A 19,368-nucleotide genomic window follows, 5' to 3' on the forward strand; every position below is an offset into this window, starting at 1 on the left:
TATTTCAACATTTACATTTATTTTAATCTTTAAAATAGTATTGAATGATTGACTAGCAGATAAATTAATAATGTTCTACTCCTTACTTGTAAAAAACATAATACGGAAATATTTACTGATTCAAGTAAATGCATTCAGAGCCTGACAGGATCTCTCTCTCATATGTGCAGTGTGTTTTCAGTGAATACTCACAAAATTATAAAATGTTAGTACAGCAATATTACACATGATATTGCTTGCAGTCTGGACAGCATCCAAAATAAAAGTCTATACATACATATTTTGGAGTTTGGTTGCCTAGTTAGCTAAATTAATGCAAGCTAGTTGCAAGTACTTCAGTCTACACAAATGCCAAAATTTGTGGATGCATATGTGTGTGTGTGTGTGTGTGTGTGTGTGTGTGTGTGTATATATATATATATATATATATATATAGATAGATATATAGATATAAATATATATATATATATATAGATATATATATATGTATGCATGTATCTTAAAAACTGTGACAGACTGGTTCTAGCAATATCACTTTACCAGTACCAAGATCAGTGCAATCCATTCTCAGAATTTAGAGATTTACTTTGATGATACCAGCAGATAAAGGTTGCACAAGATAAAAGAAAGGAATAACATTGTATTCCATTTATTTTTAAAGGTCAGTTATATGTATCACATGGGTGGCATGCAGTTTATTATTTTAATTTTCCTGGTTCTTTTCACTACAACACCTTCCACTTTACTCCAATATGGCTACCACTGATTGAAATTAAATTAAATTATGCAGAGAATGTTTAGTTCTGCATTTTAAAAATTAACAAGGGAGAAACTAAAAAAAAATGTAAGGGTCGACATTAGCGGAGTTTTCCCTGCTCATTTGGGTCACTTACTTACAGTCTTCGATAGGACTTACCTTTGCAGGGCATAGTATTGCAGTCTCGAGTCTGTATATAGGGTCCTAGACAGTCTGGCCCTCCATGACCTGGGATGGGGTTGTTGCAGATCCGACTGCGAGTCTGAATTCCAGAGTCACAGGTAGTAGTGCACTCAGACCACTTGGACCACTGGCTCCATCCACCAACAACTGAAAGCAAAAAGCAGATTTATTTACTAGCAGAAGATGATGAAGGGGTACTGACTAATTCAAAAGAGTTAGATGCATTATAAATTAACATAATCTTAATTATGTTTCATGTGTCTTTATTATAAACTTTTTCAAACCATTTGAAAAATACATACACATGAAATGCCACAGGGTATACCCAACATATTAACATAGCCAAAATCTTAGGGACTTTGCCACATTAACAAATAATTATAAAAAGAAGTTATGTACTCACCATAACATTCCATGTTTGTAGTCCATTTCGCCCTTCATTCTTACACATGGGTTTGGAGCCGATCCTCAGCTCCAACTCGGCCTATTAGCAAACTCAAAGTCTTCTAGTTGGGTCATGGCTAGGTTGATATCCCATGATGCACCAGTATAATCCCCAGATCTTATTTGCTGCTAACTATAGAGAGAAAGAACAAAAAACTATCCAGAAAGAACAACAATAATAAAAGGTCTCCAGTTGTCAAGACATTTTTTTTCTGTCTCCAGATCCTTCCAGGAAGGGGGTAGGGGAGTGGGTTCATAAGAATAAGGGCGAGATGGACTACAAACATGGAACATTATAGTGAGTACATAGGTTCATAGGTTCATACTAGGCTATCTGCCCTAGGGCATTTATAAGCCTACCAGAACATAAAACAGGGACCAGCACTTGACTCCGTGGAATACAACCAGCCACAAACGAATTTACCTAGGTTTCGTCTTTAATCAGACTTCTTCAGAATACAAATGACTAAACTTTGTTGCATTTATAAGCCTAGCCAGAGTGTGCTTGGCTTTCACCACCCATTTTAAATGAATTTTGCTATGCCCTTTTTTGAGGTTAGTATACTGTGCCTTTGTCTAACAGTGACACAGAAGTGATACTCGGGGTAAACCTACTATCTCCCATCCACTCATCAAGATTCCTCTTGAAGAGAGTCAATGAGGGACTCTGCCTAACCTGGACTGGGATTTTATTCCAGAGTGAAGGGAGCCTCTGGGTTATGAATCTGTCCCTCCAGCATGTCCTATTTATTTCAGTGCTGAGGTTCAAGTCTCTTGAGCGCGTAGCTCAATGGGATTTGGATTTTCTGAGGTGCAGCATGTCCATTAATTCCGGGTTGGACATGGCTTTATACGTCAGGCACAGATCGCCTCTGAGCAGGCGGTATGCCACTGAGTAGAGCTGGAGTTTCTTTAACCGGGCAGCATATGGCATCTGTTTGAGCCCTTTGATCCTCTTGGTGAGGTACTTTTGGGGTCTTTCCAGTTGCTGCAGGTGTCTGGTAAGGTACATCCCAAAAGGGGCATTGTACTCAATTATGGGCCTGATGAGGGATGAGTAAAGAGGCACGGTGACCTCCCCTGATCTAGATGTGAATCCCTTCATGATTAGTTGGGCTATATAAAATGTTTTTCTAACCACTTTGGCCACATGGTTGTCAAATGAGAGATTGCTATCAACTTGGGTCCCCAGGTCCCTAATTACTTCTTCCGTACTTACTGGATTACCACCTATGTGGTAATTTGTGGGCACTTTGTTTTTGCCAAAGGGGATGACTATACACTTTTTGGCATTTAGCTTGAGGCCATGGCTCTGGCACCAGTTGTCTGTTTCTATGAGGCCCTTTTGTAGGATGCTTGTGTCGGCTGGAGAGTCTATTATGGCGCCCAGTTTGCAGTCACCTGCAAACTTGGTCAGCCACAGTCCTTCTGTGTTAGCCTGTACCTCCGAGAAATATATACCGAACAAGAGAGGTCCCAGGACTGAGCCTTGTGGGATGCCACATGTAACTGGTTTGGAGTCTGACATGGCTCCAACAATTCTAACCATGTGGGTTCTGTCCTTGAGCCAGTTTGCAACCCATCTAGTGACATAGAGGTTTATATTTAAGCTGGTGAGCTTATCTATAATGCCCGAGTGGGGTATTGTATCGAAGGCTTTTGCAAGGCCCAGGTAGGCTGTGTGGACCACCTTCCCTCATCAATGGCCTTGGTGACTGTTTCAAAGAAATCGACCAGGTTTAAGAGGCAGGATCTGCCCTTAACAAAGCCGAACTGGGTAGATTCAGTGTCTGTAGGTCCCCAATATCTTTATTTATGAGGTCCATGATGATCCTTTCTATAGCTTTGCAGACCAAGCTAGTCAAGCTTATGGGACGATAGTTTCCAGGATCCGTTCAGGCACCACCTTTGTGGAGAGGGACTACTGTTGCTGTATGCCACTCTTTGGGTACATATCCTGTAGTAAGGCTGAGATTGAACAGTAGTTTTATGTTTGGGTTTAGCTCTTCTTGGAGTTCATGTAGGACACAGCCCGGGACACCGTCTGGTCCCATTGATGCTGTGGTTTTTGCTTTGGAGAGGGCGGCTCTTACCTGAGCATCTGAGATGTCAGGGGGGCAGCACTCTGCTGGGATAGATATTTGCCCTTTGGTGGGAAGGGGAGAAGTTTGCTGAACCTGTCAGCTAGGATGTTGGCAATGTCTGTGGGTTCGGTGTATTTTTGTCATTTTGGACTAATTCTGAGCATATCTGGGAATTCCCACCCAGGTTCCTAACATAACTAAAGAAAGCCTTGTGATTATCCTTAGTGTCCTGTGCAATTTTTCTCTCGAAGCTGGCCTTAGACGATTTTATGAGTGCCTGTAGTTTTTTGCTAATACTGATCAGAGATGCCTTCCCTTTTTGGGATTTTGCTCTATCATGTAGTAGCTTCCTCCTTCTATTGTATAGTTTGTTTATGGCTGGGGTCCACCAGACAGGACGCCTAACTTTGGAGGACTGGGTCTTGGTTTTATTTGGTATTGCATGATCCATGCATTCCTGAAGGTGTTCATAGAATGCATTTATAAAGGATTCTGCGGTCTGGGCCGTATTTTCCACAGGCCCGGGGGCTTTGAAGGATTCCACCTCAGTTTTGAAGAGTGTGAAATTTGCTTTAGAAAAGTTTTTCACTGTGGTTTTCTGGGCAGGGGGTGGGGTCGGGATGTGAATATCTAGTGAGATTAGTTTATGGTCTGATCTTACCAGTGAGGGATACACTTTTGGTCTGGAGCATAGAGTCCCCATGTTGGTGATGATCAGGTCCAGTATGTTTTCCCCTCTTGTGGGAGTGGCAACAAGTTGTTCCATAGCATTTGAGTTTATAAATTCTAGGAACCTTTGGGCTAGGGTGTTGGAGCTAGAGTAATGCTCCCAGTCTATGTTAGGGTAGTTGAAGTCGCCCAATATAATGGTGTTTGGAGAGACCTTCATATTTTCCAGTGTTCTCAGGAAGGCCGAGTGGGGTTCCTGGGTTTGGGAGGGTGGTCTGTAGCAGGCTATATACTGGAAGGCAGTTTTACCCACTGTTAGTTGCACATGGATAGTCTCTGATGCTTCGTGCTGTGCCACCAACCTGGAGGTGTGGGTATCTTTGATGAATATTGATACTCCCCCTCCTTTTGTGGTTTGGTCCAAGTTTTGGGGCCGAAAAACATGGTATGAGGTATAACCTGGTACTGCTTGGGTGCTCTCGGGAGCCTTGAACCAGGTTTCTGTTACTGCACAGATATCGATGTTCTCCATAACTTCTTTATGTTCTGTAGTCCTATCTCGCCTTCATTCTTACACATGGGACAGCGTCCCTAGCACCTTATTCTTGGGTGACTCACGGAAAAGTACTCCTGAGTACCATGGAACCAAAGCAGGCTCTACCCCTAGAGGTCAAATCCAATTTGTAATGAGTAATAAAGGTGTGGGGGGTAGCCCATGTTGCTGCTGCACAAATATTATCAATTAGAACCCTGGCCTGAAAGGCTGCAGAAGTAGAGTGGGATCTTGTAGAATGAGCCTTAATTTTCAACTTTAAAGGCTTACCATTGGAAGAATAAATGTAGGATATACAACTGGAGATCCAATTCGAAAGGGTCACTTTGGAAACCGGGACACCTAATCTGGAGTCAGGGAAGGGAACAAATAATTGGTCTGATTTCCTGAATTCCTTGGTCCGGTGTAGGTAGAACCGTAATTGTCTGTGAACTTCCAACTGATAGAATCTGTATTCTGTTGCGTTGGAATGATTAGGGAAGAACACTGGAAGCTCTATAGTTTGGTTCAAATTGTTATGAGAGCACACCTTGCGAACAAAGGATGGATTAGTATGAAGAGATACTTTGTCTTTGTGAAAAAACAAATAAGGGAGCTTGACAAACAGTGCTTGTAACTCTGATACTTGTCTAACAGATGTGATTGCTACCAGAAACAAAGTCTTCCAAGGCAGAGACTTCAACGAACACGAATGAGCTGGTTCAAAGGGTGGAGATGTTAATTTGGATAGAACGAAGTTTAGATCCCATGAAGCTACCAGTTCCTGAAAGGGAGGGCTCAACAAAGTAGCACCTTTAAGGAAGGTTTTACACAATCTGTGTGACATTAGATTGGACTCATGTTGACCCAAATGAAAATATGATATTGCCGCCAATTGAACCCTAATTGTGGCAGCAACCGAACCCTGGTGAAAAAGTTCAGACAAGAATTCCAATACCACTGGAATAGATCCGGTATAAGGATCAACATTCCTTTCCTCAGATAGAAAACCTCCTCCATTTGCTAATGTATAACTTTCTTGTGGAGGGTTTGTGAGAAGATGTAAGAATGTGGGTCACAGCGGGTGAGAAAACATGAAGCCTGACTAGGGATGGAACTGGAGCAGCCAAGCTGTCAAATTGAGGGTGTGGAGGTTGGGATGTAGAGAGCCTGACATTTGCATCAATAGATCTGGCACTGGGTCCAGAGTACATGGGTCGTCTAGTAGATGAGGCCCGAGAAAGGGGATCCAAACCTGACAAGGCCAGTAAGGAGTGATGAGGATCAATTTGCTTCCAAACAGTTTCACTTTCTGAATCACCTTGGATATGAAAGGAAAGGGCGGGAAAGCATAAAGGAGACCCAGGGGCCAATTGTGAACAAGTGCGTCTCTCTATGACTCCCCCGGAGGGGGGATAAGGGAAATGTAGCTGCTGCATTTGGAGGTGATTGGGCTGGCAAAAAGATCACAGCAAGGCTGTCCCCATCTGCAGAAAATCCATTCTGCTATTTCCTGCTTCAGAGACCACTCATGAGGCACCAAGATTGCCCGGCTGAGTTTGTTGGCTATCACGTTGGCTGTCCCCGGGATGTGCATTGCCACTAGAAAGCGCTGGGAAGATATAGCCCATTTCCAAACCCGAATAGCCTCTCGACAGAGTGGGTACGATCTGGTTCCGCCTTGTTTGTTGAGATACCATACTACCGACATGTCTGATTGTATTGCTATTGTCCCAAGAGGAAGAAGGTCATGGAGTGCTTGCAACGCTAGAAGCACTGCCCTCATCTCTAGGACATTGATATGCAGGTGGGCCTCGTGACCTTGCCATGTGCTTTGGACAGTCTTGCCTAGATAATGCCTCCTCCACCCTATCTGTGAGGCATCTGTGGTCACAGTTGCAACAGGTTGGTGAGGAAGGAATGGAGGGCCTGTCATTAGCTGGTTGGGTTGGATCCACCAACGGAGGTCCTTTTTGCAAGACTCTGTTAACAGGATGTTGTGGTATAGAGGCAGTTAATGGAAGGACCACTGGGATGATAGAAGCCACCGAAGAATCCACATGTGTAGTCTGGCAAGAGAGACGAGTAATATGGTGGAGGCCATGGTCCCTAGAAGTTTCAGCACTGTTTTTGCCTTGACTTTCCGGAGGGGGAGAAGATGAAAAACTTGTTGTACGAGATTCTGTGCTCTTTCTGCTGGAAGATGAGCGAACATGGCAACTGTGTCCATTTCTGCACTTATAAAAGTTACAAATTGAGAGGGCGATAATGCAGACTTTTGCCAGTTTATAGTAATCCCCAACCGGGCACAAAGTTGGATAGTGGAGTCTCTAGTTTGAAGAAGTAGATGCCTGGTGGAGGTGGTCAGGAGCCAGTCGTCCAGATATGGAAACACTTGGAATTCTAGACGTCTCAGGTGAGCTGTCACTACTGCCATACACTTGGTGAACACCCTAGGGGCTGTGGTGAGACCAAAGGGCAGAGCACGAAAATGGTAGTGACAGCCAGAAGTGTAGATGGCTCCTCGATGCTCTGTCCATTTTTATGTGGCAGTACGCATCTTGGAGGTCTATTGAGCACATCCAAGTGTCTTTCCCTAATAAAGGGAGTATAGACTGCAGTGTCACCATTTGGAACTTGTCCTTCTTTACGGGTTTGTTCAATTTGCTGAGGTCCAAGATGGGCCTCCAGTCCCCTGTCCGTTTTGACACTAAAAAGAATCTGGAATAAGTTCCGAATCCTACCTGGTCTGCGGGGACGGTTTGGATGACTCTGTTTGCGAGCAACTTGCTGACTTCTACAGTTACTTGATCCCTGTGATTGGGTGGAACATCCGGGATCCTCTTGGGAACATGAGGTGGAAGAGAAAAGGGTATGGAGTAACCACTGGTGATAATTCTTTGTACCCATTTGTCTTGGGTGATACTTAGCCAGGCTTCTGGTATCAAAGAAATGTGACCCCCGACCGGCTCCAGAGAAGTACAGTCGGGCCACACATCAGGAGCGCTGATAGGGCTGGCCTCGAAACGAATCGCAACATCCCTGGTTTTCCAGTCTGCCCCTGCCTCTAGGGCAATGTCTACCATTTGCTCCTCCTCCTCTACCTCTGAAGGAGGAGTCACCCTGTGCATCCTGGAAAAACCTCTGCGACTTCTTGAACCACATTTTACCACCTGTCTGACCTTTGAGGCTTGGTCTAGAGGGAACAGTAAAATGTATTCCCACAGCAGAGAGCATTTTCCCTTCTTGCTCGCACCTGATGAGTGTGTCTTTTACCTTAGGTCCAAACAAGGAAGAACCATCAAAGGGGGCGTTGGTAAAGGTAGACTTGAACGGTTCCGCAAAATTACACAAGCGCATCCAGGAGTGCCTCATAAGGGAAACTCCTGAACCCGCTGCCCTGCTCACTCCATCGGCTGCATAAGAAATCAGCCTCATGGATGAGTTAACAATGGAATTCATGGTGGACAATTGAGCAGACACCTTATCAGGGACTCCGTCAGTAGATGTACCTTGTAGAGTCTCTCCTAACTCCTTAAGGAGATCTCTCTGAAGCCTTGTAAAATGTGTTAGGTAGTTCAGCGATCTGAGAGTGAATGCCGCTGATGAAAAGATACGCTTCCCGTACCTGTCCATCATTCGAGACTCCTTATTCGGCAGACGGACAGATGAAGTCTCCGCTAGTTCCTTCTTAGTGGCCGGCGCCACCACTATGGCATCTAGAGGAACACCCTTGGATAAAAATTCCTTCTCCTTGGGGGCTGACAAAAACTTATTGGGTCTCCTGGGGACTGGTTCCATGCCATCAGGAGTCTCCCACACCTTTCGACTAACAAGATCTTGAAGTTTGTCAAAAGGTGGAGACACCCAAGAGGCTGAAGGTTGAGACCCGAAAGCCTTCAGGTACACCGACTCCTAATCAGAAGGGGCAACACTGGGCCAGCCACACCTCTACTTAAGGATCTCTAAGATGTCACTGAAGGAGACATCAGAGGATGACTTGGGGGACCTTTCTGACTCCTCGAGGTCGGTGTCGGAGGTAAGAGACTCATCCTGTGAATCTACATGCTTCCTCTTGCATGTCCTCTTCCGAGGGTGGCTCCTTAGAAGGGTGTTCCGGGGAGGTCTCAGAAGAGTGGGGGCTACCAGCCGGGGGATCCTGAGGCTGCGGGTCTCTGCTGTATAGAGAGGAAGTAGGTGCTGAAATGGAGATCGGTGTCCGAGGGGGAAGAGTGTCGGTACCCCTGGGTGGAGCTGATGATCGGGACAGCACACTCCTCATCTCGAAGGCCGACGTCCCTGGCTCCGAAGACCTCCCTGGCTCTGTGGAGATGGAGGAAGTCATCAGCTCCAGAGCCATCGGCTCTGCGATAGATGTAGGGTCAAAGCTCACCCTAGCCGATGCACCGACAGGGAGACTCAGAACCGACTGGGGAGCTTCGGCTCCTAGACACCACTGATGGCAATGAAAGTGTCAGAGCGGAACTCTGCTCAGAGACAGTCTCGGGGAGAGCTGGAACTGAGGGTTCCACAACCAGCGGTACCGAGCACACTAGCTCTGAAAGCCCAGATCGGCTCGGAGGAGGAACCACAGAAGGGGAAATGGACTCAAGTGGCTCCGGGACCGACTGGGTCAGAGCCAACAGCATTTTGGGTAAGGCAGACAACTTCAGGAGTCTCAGCACTACTCTCTCCACATCTTCTTCTGATAGGCTCCTGGAAGATCTGAAAGACAGTGTGGGAGATCTAGACTTCTGTAAAACAGGGGGTCTTAAAGTTGGGGAGACCAGTAAAGGATCTCTGGACAGGCTCCGATGTCTGTTATCAGTGGTCGGCTCTGAACTGCCTGGGGCCGGCACTGTAGTCATAGTAGGTACGCCCTCGATCGGTTCTGAAATTAGTGGAGCCAAGGAAGGAGAAGACTTGTCTGGTTTTGACATTTTGGGAGGCGTTCCGAAGCACCGGATGGCGCCGAGGAATGCCTCTTGGAAGGTTTAGCCTTTTCTTTTTTGGATCCATGCGATTAAGACGAGGAAGACGAACTGGCCAAGTCTTCCTCAAAAGAAGGCTTAAGGAGACCATTTAATATTAATTTATTCTTCTACTCCTGTAATACCCTGGCAATGAAAGAATGGCAAAACAAACATGTTTCTTGTAAATGGATGGCTCCGAGGCAGTACACACAGTTACTGTGGCCATCGGTAATAGAAATCTTCTGCGGGCATTTCACACATTTTTTAAACCCCAAGGGTTTATGATCTTTTGCCTCTTTAGACATGGCACTGAAGATGTAGCAAAAAGACACTAGCTAAATACACAGAGAGGACTAGGTCCTCTAACTTAAACGGGCCTAGACCTGGGTAGAGAAGAAAGGGAGAAACCTAGGTCCTCTAACTCAAACAGACCTAGAAAAGAGAATAGTAAGGTCAGAAACTACCAACTATACGGACACACACACACGCACACACAAGGTAGAGGCCTCTATACAAATTCTATGCCGTAGAATCAAAAAGGGTTGAAAAGTTAAGAACCCTTATAAACTAAAGGTAAATATCCGACAATAACTCGGCAGATTACTCTAAAATTAACTTAGCTAAGCTAATAATTCTGCACACTACAGAAAAATATATACAGAATGATAAATTGAGTGCAACGCGTGTCTTAACAGCACTAATTATAAAACTTTATCAACTACCAATGTCTAAGCTAATCTAGCACAGTAAATAACAACTAGGGGCAAACGTCCATCAAAAAGAACCAAACTGGCACACAGGATACCAGGGAGAACAACACGGCCAACAGCCAACCAGTTCTCAACAATAATACACTAAATAAAAGAAGAAAGGTATTTGAGCAGACTAAACTACTCTAACAATAGTAAAACACTAGCAAAGGCTATATAACTTGAAAAGTTAAGCTGCAATACAGAAAAAGTAGCAAAATGTGTTAAACTTAGCCACAGCCAAGAAGCACATCTGAACTCATCGAAATGGCAAATGAGATCTGGGGATTGTACTGGTGCATCATGGGATAACTACCTAGCCACAAGCCAACTAGAAGACTTTGAGCTTGCTAATAAGCTGAGTTGGAGCCGAGGATCGGCTCCAAACCCATATGTAAGAATGAAGGCGAGACAGGACTACAGAACATTTCATATTTCCCTTCCAGATAACATAACCACCACAGAATCATAGGATCATATGAGGTTACTAGGCTAACAGCCCCAGGGTCCTTACAAGCCTAGCCAAGTTCAGTCAGTGTTCCCAAGGGTGTCTGGTTCTAGCAGACACTAAAATCAGCACCTATTGCCCCGTCCAAGAGGGACACAGGTGGAACTATTGGGGTGAGTTTCAGGTTACCAATCCAATCATCCAAATTGTGCTTAGATAAAGCTAACAAGGGGCTTTGTTTAACATGAATAGGAAGCACTAGGAAGCCTTAAACTGATACAAGCACTCAACTCTCCTTGTTAATAAGGAGAAATTAATCGTAGGCACTAAACAGCCTATAATTGCAAAGTACCTTGCTAAGGCAAGGGAAAACAGCTCCTGTACTTTACAAAAAAAGCACCAAACCAGACATGTCCAAGGATCAGCTTCCGGTGATTTCTCCTATCCACCTGGTGAATCTGGGCATACTGGGGCAATGCAGCAATGCCTCATGTACACAGACAACCCTCTCCTCCTACCACCCAACACTACAACCTATAAGAGATGCACTTACATAGCTGAACTGGAAGCAAAGTCCTCTCCACCCAAGATTGTGCTAGACAGTCAAGAGGAGAAGGTTAAAACCCACACAACACCTCAAGCAACACATAGCCCTTCAAAACCCACACCACCAACATAGGTTCATAGGTTCATAGATTATTACTAGGCTAACTGCCCTTGTGGTCATTTTAAGCCTAGCCAACTACCCCATGTGAGAATCAAACCCTGCACCTTGTGTTTGTAAGGTAAACACCTTAACCATTATGCCAACCTTCCTTCCCTAGCAACATTAAATCCACATATGCGGAGTTCCTTAACTGCAATCTGCCCAAGCAACAAGGACCTTCGAAGCTGAAATGCAAACAAACACCAATCACAACTAAAATGTCACACAGCTCACTGATATCCCACTCACCTGGCTGAACAAGGAGAAAATTACAGTCAAAGTGGGACAGGTGGTAACCCTACACCACTGTAACAGGTACAAGCATGCAAATCTTGAAAGTAATGCTACTCAATGCTAGAAGTCTAAACCTCAAAATGCACTCTCTCGAGGCTCTCCTAAAAATGGAGAACATCGATATCTATGCAGTAACTGAGACCTGGTTCAAGGCTCCAGAGGGCACCCCTCCATTACCAGGCTACAACTCTTACCACACTTTTTGGCCACCAAACCAGGACCGAAACACTAAAGGTGGAGGAGTGTCCATATTCACCAAGGATATTCACACCACTAGGCTAGTTGCCCAACACAATGCGTCTGAAATTCTCCAGGTGCAACTAACACTAGGTAAGACTGCAATCCAAACTTTAGCTTGCTACAGATCCCCTATCATGCCCCAAAATTCTCACTACACCTTTTGAAACATACTGGAAAATACTAAGATACAACCAAACACCCTAATACTGGGAGATTTCAACTAACCTGCCATTAATTAGGAAAACTATTCATGTACCAACACCTTTGCCCAACGGTTCTTGGAATTCATAAATTCCAACGCCCTGGATCAACTAATCCATAGTCCCACCAGAGGCTCCAATATCCTAGACCTGGTTATTACCAACATGGGAAATCGATGCTCCACACCTATGGTCACCCCGTCATTGGCCAGGTCTGACCATAAGCTAATCACCCTTAACATCCACATCCCACCCCCACCCCCCAGTAAGGAAACCTCCATAAAGAACTTCTCCAAAGCCAACTTCATGCTACTCAAGTCAGAAGTGACAAACGTCATGACACCCATGCAGATGGGAACTGAAAGTTCGTCTGCTGAATCCTACACTATGGCACTGTATGACCACAACCGCCCATGCATGAATCGTGCCATCCCAAATAGAACCAAGATGCTTTCCTCCAAAAAAAGGAAGCCAATCTGGTGGTCCCCTGCCGTAAACAAACTTTACAACAAAAGGAAAAAACTGTTGCAGAAAAGAGGAAAATCCCAGGATGCAAAAAACTCCCTTACCAGCTCAGTAAGAAGCTGAGATCCCTCATAAAATCCTCCAAAGCTAGTTATGAAAATAAAATTGCCAAAGATTCCAAAGACAGCCACAAGGTATTCTATAACTATGTCAAGAATCTAAATGGCAGTGCTCAGATCTGCGCTGAGCTAACACAGAATGGCATTAAATATTCTGATAACAAAAACATGGTAGAGCCAGCAGACAGTGGACAGAAATCCGTTTATTGATGGAGGATGGAGAAAAACAAACCGGTTTCGGCCTTTAGGCCTTCCTCAGTGTCTGCATTTGTTACAAAATGTCACAACCTTATATATAGCAAGTGGTCTGGTGCCACCTAGAGTCCATGAACAAAATTACATCACATATATTTCACATATATTCATTTAGACCAGGGGAAAAGAGTGCACCCAATTTTATAATCCATTTCTTTTCCATTTTGTTTAATAGTCCATGCCAACCTGATTTGTTACGTGTATTCTGTTGAATAATATCAATCACAGTAAATCTAAACTTGGCCCGGGGATGTTTTATTGTATGTTTATATAGTGCATTGGTTGGTTTAGCAGTCCTAATGTCGCTAAGGAGTTCTGAAATCCTACATTTTACACACCGGGAGGTTTGTCCTACATAAAAGGCTGAACAGCTGCATGATGCCAAATAAATCACCCAATCTGACTTGACAATTGGCAAAAAATTTAATCTGAAAAACTTCACCAGTATTTCTGCTTGTGAATTCCTTGGTTTTGAACATATTATTACAGTGTGAACAATGTCCACATGGGAAGCATCCCACTAGAGGGCCACCTTCTAAGGTTATTTGTTTAGATGAATTCTCATTCCTGTTAATGTGTTTGTAATGATTAAAAAAGGATCCCATGTTCCGACCCCGTCTGTAAGAAAAGTGACATCTGTCATCCAGTATGGCCCTAAGCTTATCTGCTAACAATATGTTCCAATGCCTCTGTACACAGTTGATGATAGCATCAGTATTTCTCCCATATGTGGTGACCAATCTAATTTGGGAATTAGATTTCTGTTTGTTCTCCCTATATTGTAGCAAATTCTCCAGATTTGTATTGGTAGCAAATCGTCTACCCTGAGCAATGTCACCTTTTTGATACTCACGGTTCTGAAACCTTATAGATAAATCTGACGCATAGGTGGAAAATGTCCTTTCCTCTGAGCAAATCCTCCTAAGGCGGAGAAATTGTGACTTTGGAAAGTTTCTGCAAATATCAGGTGGATGAAAGCTGGAGGCATGGAGCAAGGAGTTGTATTGTGGGTATTTCCGATAAATTTCTGTTGTTAGTGTATGATCTGCATTCTTTGTGACTAAGACATCCAAAAAGGTAAGTAATCTGATTTTTGTCATAAGTTATCGTGAATTCAATACCCCATTTGTTTTCATTCAAATAAGTGACAAACTCCTTGAGATAGACAATGTCAGATCTCCATACCATCCAGCAATCATCCAAATACCTCCTCCATATATCAATCTCATCCATGTAGATGTTGTGTGCCCTATCATAGATAATTTGGTCTTCAACATAGGCCATAAAAAGATCCGCATATATAGGGGCAAAAGAAGCCCCCATGGCAGTGTGGTCTGTAGATAACATTCATTCCCATAAAATATCACATTCTTACTTAATACATGCAACGACAAGCAAAGTAACAATGTATTGAAGCCAGGGGGATATAGTTCTGACTTCGTCAACCAATACTTCAATGCATCTAGGCCTGCCCAATGGGGGATGTTGGTATATAATGCAGAAAAATCTTTTCCCCTGGACTAAATGAATATATGTGAAATATACGTGATGTAATTTTGTTCATGGACTCTAGGTGGCACCAGACCACTTGCTATATATAAGGTTGTGACATTTTGTAACAAATGCAGACACTGAGGAAGGCCTAAAGGCCGAAACTGGTTTGTTTTTCTCCACCCTCCATCAATAAACGGATTTCTGTCCACTGTTTGCTGGCTCTACCATGTTTTTGTAGTCTTCTGATGTTTCTGAGCCATGCAATAGCCGTACGTGCAGAGGGCTGAGTGATTTCTCCTTGGATTTACTCCTTTGCTGTTGGTCGGTGGTGTGTTGTTATTTTTAGGATTTTTATCTATGGATGGATGGTCTTTTGGGTCGTTCGTGTCACTTAGATGACATAAACCTTCACTATATTGCCTGGGGAACTTGTACTTGGCGATTTTTTGCAGAACTGGTCTGCACAGAGGAAATATAATTAATGGGTGCATCGAATACATAGTTCTGAATACGGCAACAGGTACTGTACTTTTACAAAACATCTTTGGCCCTTTTTTTGTGCTTCAAACATGGCACCTGACAAGTGTTAACCTATGCAACTTAGATTGTGGTAATGAACATTGGCCTAACAAGTCCTATAATTATTTGTGTATACGTGCTTAACATCGGTGTTTAATGTGAACTACTGGGACTGTTGTCAACGTGGGCATAGAAACGGAAAGTCCGGATATGTAAACGGAGGTTCATTCGACTTGTTATACCCCTTTGGTTCGCTGCTATAAGATTTTTAGGACTTTTACGGCTGACAAGGTTTTGAAGATTATTCTCATACGCGGTTTACCACAGTGCTTAATGTAAACTATTGGGCTCATCTCAAGGTGAGGAAAGAAACAGAAGGTCGTGTTATTTAAAGCAGATGCCCTTTCTTATTTTACAAACATCTGCTTGACTTTGCTGATACAATTTTGTCTTTTCAAGGCCAAACAAGTGATTTAAAATATATTTTTTCATCAGTGGTTAACAACAGTGCTTATTGTGAATTATTGTGACTCTCTTAATGTGGTTATACCAATGGAAGGTCATGACACTATGAGCGGATACTTTTTCATTTTATGACACCTGCTTGGTTTTGTTGATAATTTGGACTATTAGCTTAAACTAGAATTTTACAAACAACACATCCAAGTTCTTTGGACTTTCATTCAACCTTTTGGTTTCTTTGCAAGAGTCTATGTAAGATTGGAATATCAAGATGGGATTTATGTGAAACTTTCGGGATTGTTTGAACATGGGTATTTTATGGCAGATTGAGATACTATATGTGAGGTCTTTTGGATTTGCAATACCCGTTGGATATTGCTGTTATAATCTTGGACGTTTGGACTTTACCTACCAAATAATATATGCGGATGTATGGGCTCTCACACTACTTTTGTTTCTATATGCAACACTGAACAATAATGTTAAGACCATAGCTGCACCTAATTGTTTATATGTCTACATGTTCACATGTGAGTGAGGGATATTTATAAATAGACCATTTACCCAATCCATTTACTTATCCAGACTAAGGACCGATTTTTGATCTAGGATAGTCTCAAACATACCTGTACATTTTGTAGTGATTCAGGATTATATACTATAAGGAAGGCATTTATTTATATCAAAGAAGGCATTCATTATATATTTACACTATCAGACATTCAGGATCATCATTCTAGAAGGTAGACTCTTAGTTCATTCTGAAGGTATCTTAGGACAATTTTACTCTATCTGATATCCCTACTACATTAGGACTTATTAAGTACTGTATATAAATATTTTAGGTTGAATCCTGATACATACAAGGAATATAACAATTGGGTTGCATTCAGTACTGTTGCAATTCTTATTCTGTGGGTCCATCCATGGTTTATTAGTTGAACAGATAGTGGATGTCCCAAGTTTTTAGAGCTTCCCAGTTCTTGGTGTAAGGGAAGGTCCTGTTCAGGATAAGGTGGTTCCTCTGATGTAGACATGGTCCTGTTTTCCTTCCCTGTTAAGGATTCTTATTTTTCCTTCAGCTGAGGTCCCTTCAGTTCCTTTGGACAATATAATAAATCTATATACTATTAAACAATACTGGATGGTCGCATGTTGCTTTTCATTTTGGAACTCAGTACTGTATTTTATATACAGGGACTGTTATTGTTCCTCCAATTCTAATTGACAACTATAAGTTGGTGTGAACATAGCACTTGAAATAGGGGTTGATTAGGACTCATTCATTATAGTAGCTATTATTGTTCACATCCTTAGGATCTAAACATATACTTTTCCTGTATATACATTATATTGACAGGGGCCTGTTTAGTCCTCACACCTAAGGATATCATATTCCTATAGATTTTTCAGTGGGGACCAGGCACTGTTAAAGTACTGTTGGTGACTGACCTTGTAGTGGTTTTGATATCATTTATTATGGATCTTACAGATCTATTGAGGGGCCTTTCAGCTGATAGGGATGATTTAGCAGCCTTTGGGCTTACTAATTTGGGGGAAGGTAACAACAGGGAAGCCTCTGTAACAACTAACAGTTGTGAAATATCATTCCATAAACTGAATAAAAGTATGAGGAAATTAAGGGCTAATGTGTGGCATGCCAAACTTTTCAAAGCCTACTTAGCTAAAGATATATCACCCAGGGGACTGAGGGTAAAGATACAACCACTTGTCTCCGAAGCAGATTCTATATTATTGGAACAATGGACAGATGCTCAACACAAATCATCAATGGAATTTGTCAAAATTTTATCAGCATATTATGATAGGACCATAGACAAACACATAATAGAAATTACCGATATGTGTAATGACATCAGTAAATTTGAAGGTCAAGAGGGCTATACAAATAACCTCCAGAAATTGGGACAGGTCCTTCTCAGCCTTGAACAGACATTAAAGGACAAGAAAATGGGCAAATTTCATTGGGACTTAAGTGATTATGAAGGGGGGCACCCGTTTTCTAGTAACAAACAGGTTAGTTCTGAGCCTTCCCACAGGAAGGTTAATAAAAGGAAAAGACACAGATCTATCTTGAAAAAAATCAAATACATCAAGTTGTGACGAATCAGATGAGGACTCCTCAACCACTTTAGAGTCCACTACCCAACACTCTGCTGAATCACCAGTATCCAAAAGGAGAAATTCTTTGATCCCTTTAGCCAAAGGTACAAACGGGGTGGGAGGAAACATAGGGGTGGAAAACATGGTAGATCTATTGACACTGATTGTTCAGAAATGAATAATGTGCTAAACATTTTATCTACCACATTGTCCACAACACAAATACAAATTCTTAATAAAGGACTTAATTTCATTCCTGTTTTTTTTATCTCTGAAGATTCATTTGCTAGTGATATTTCTGAGTTTTGTCGATTACTTAACTTGAAATTATTTTTTCAGACAGAAGATAATTCAGGCAATAATGCAAGATTTAAATATCATAAATCGACTTTTATTCCACCAATGCATCCAAATGTATCCATGTTCTATAATTCCACTCTCAAAGATTTACACTTCAATTTTAAGGATATTCATGTAAAACAGAGCAATGTATCCAGGAAGGAGATGGATACAATCATTGAAATGGCTAATAACAAGAACTTAGTAATACTGTCAGCAGACAAAGGGGGTGCCATTGTAGTACAGGACTGGTCATCATATAATTCTGAAGCTATGCCTCAGTTATCAGACAATAGATACTATACACACATGGTGATCGATTCTACACCAGGATTTAAAAAGAAAATAGATGAATTCTTACAACTAGCTAGAGAGGAAGGTATTATAACACAAGATACTCAATACCATCTTACTGTATCTGATCCCTCCAATCAATACATTTATTTCCTCCCTAAGATTCACAAGGATCCTATACATCCACCAGGTCGACCGATTGTTTTGGGTAGAGGTTCCATCACTGAACCATTATCTCACTTCCTCACATTACACCTTAAGCCTTTGCTACAATATGTAAGAGCAAGAATACAGGATACCACTGAATTCCTCCGCATTATAGCAGATATGCAGCTTGAAGAAGGGTGGTATTTGTGTACTTTGGATGTTTCTGCATTATATACCAACATCCCCCATTGGGCAGGCCTAGATGCATTGGAGTATTGGTTGACGAAGTCAGAACTATATCCCCCCCTGGCTTCAATACATTGTTACTTTGCTTGTTGGAGCATGTATTAACTAAGAATGTGATATTTTATGGGAATGAATGTTATCTACAGACCAAAGACACTGCCATGGGGGCTTCTTTTGCCCCTATATATGCGGATCTTTTTATGGCCTATGTTGAAGACCAAATTATCTATGATAGGGCACACAACATCTACATGGATGAGATTTATATATGGAGGAGGTATTTGGATGATTGCTGGATGGTATGGAGATCTGACATTGTCTATCTCAAGGAGTTTGTCACTTATTTGAATGAAAACAAATGGGGTATTGAATTCACGATAACTTATGACAAAAATAAGATTACCTTTTTGGATGTCTTACTCACAAAGAATGCAGATCATACACTAACAACAGAAATTTATCGGACATACCCACAATACAACTCCTTGCTCCATGCCTCCAGCTTTCATCCACCTCATATTTGCAGAAACATTCCAAAGTCACAATTTCTCCGCCTTAGGAGGATTTGCTCAGAGGAAAGGACATTTTCCACCTATGAGTCAGATTTATCTATAAGGTTTCAGAA

At 42.4% G+C, this 19,368-nt stretch overlaps 1 protein-coding gene across 1 annotated transcript in view; it reads right to left on the reverse strand.

The window, feature by feature from the left end:
* The window catches only part of LOC122797804 (SCO-spondin-like), a 4,708,783-nt gene that overhangs the window by 2,055,940 nt on the left and 2,633,475 nt on the right, over positions 1-19,368 (reverse strand). Inside the window, exon 62 of the mRNA XM_044066325.1 lies at positions 917-1,087. Coding sequence (XP_043922260.1) covers positions 917-1,087 — 171 coding nt within the window. The remainder of the gene's footprint in view (positions 1-916; positions 1,088-19,368) is intronic.

This window comes from Protopterus annectens, chromosome 3.part1 (genome assembly GCF_019279795.1).
Source record: "Protopterus annectens isolate FY-2018-M chromosome 3.part1, PAN1.0, whole genome shotgun sequence".
NCBI lineage: Eukaryota > Metazoa > Chordata > Ceratodontiformes > Protopteridae > Protopterus > Protopterus annectens.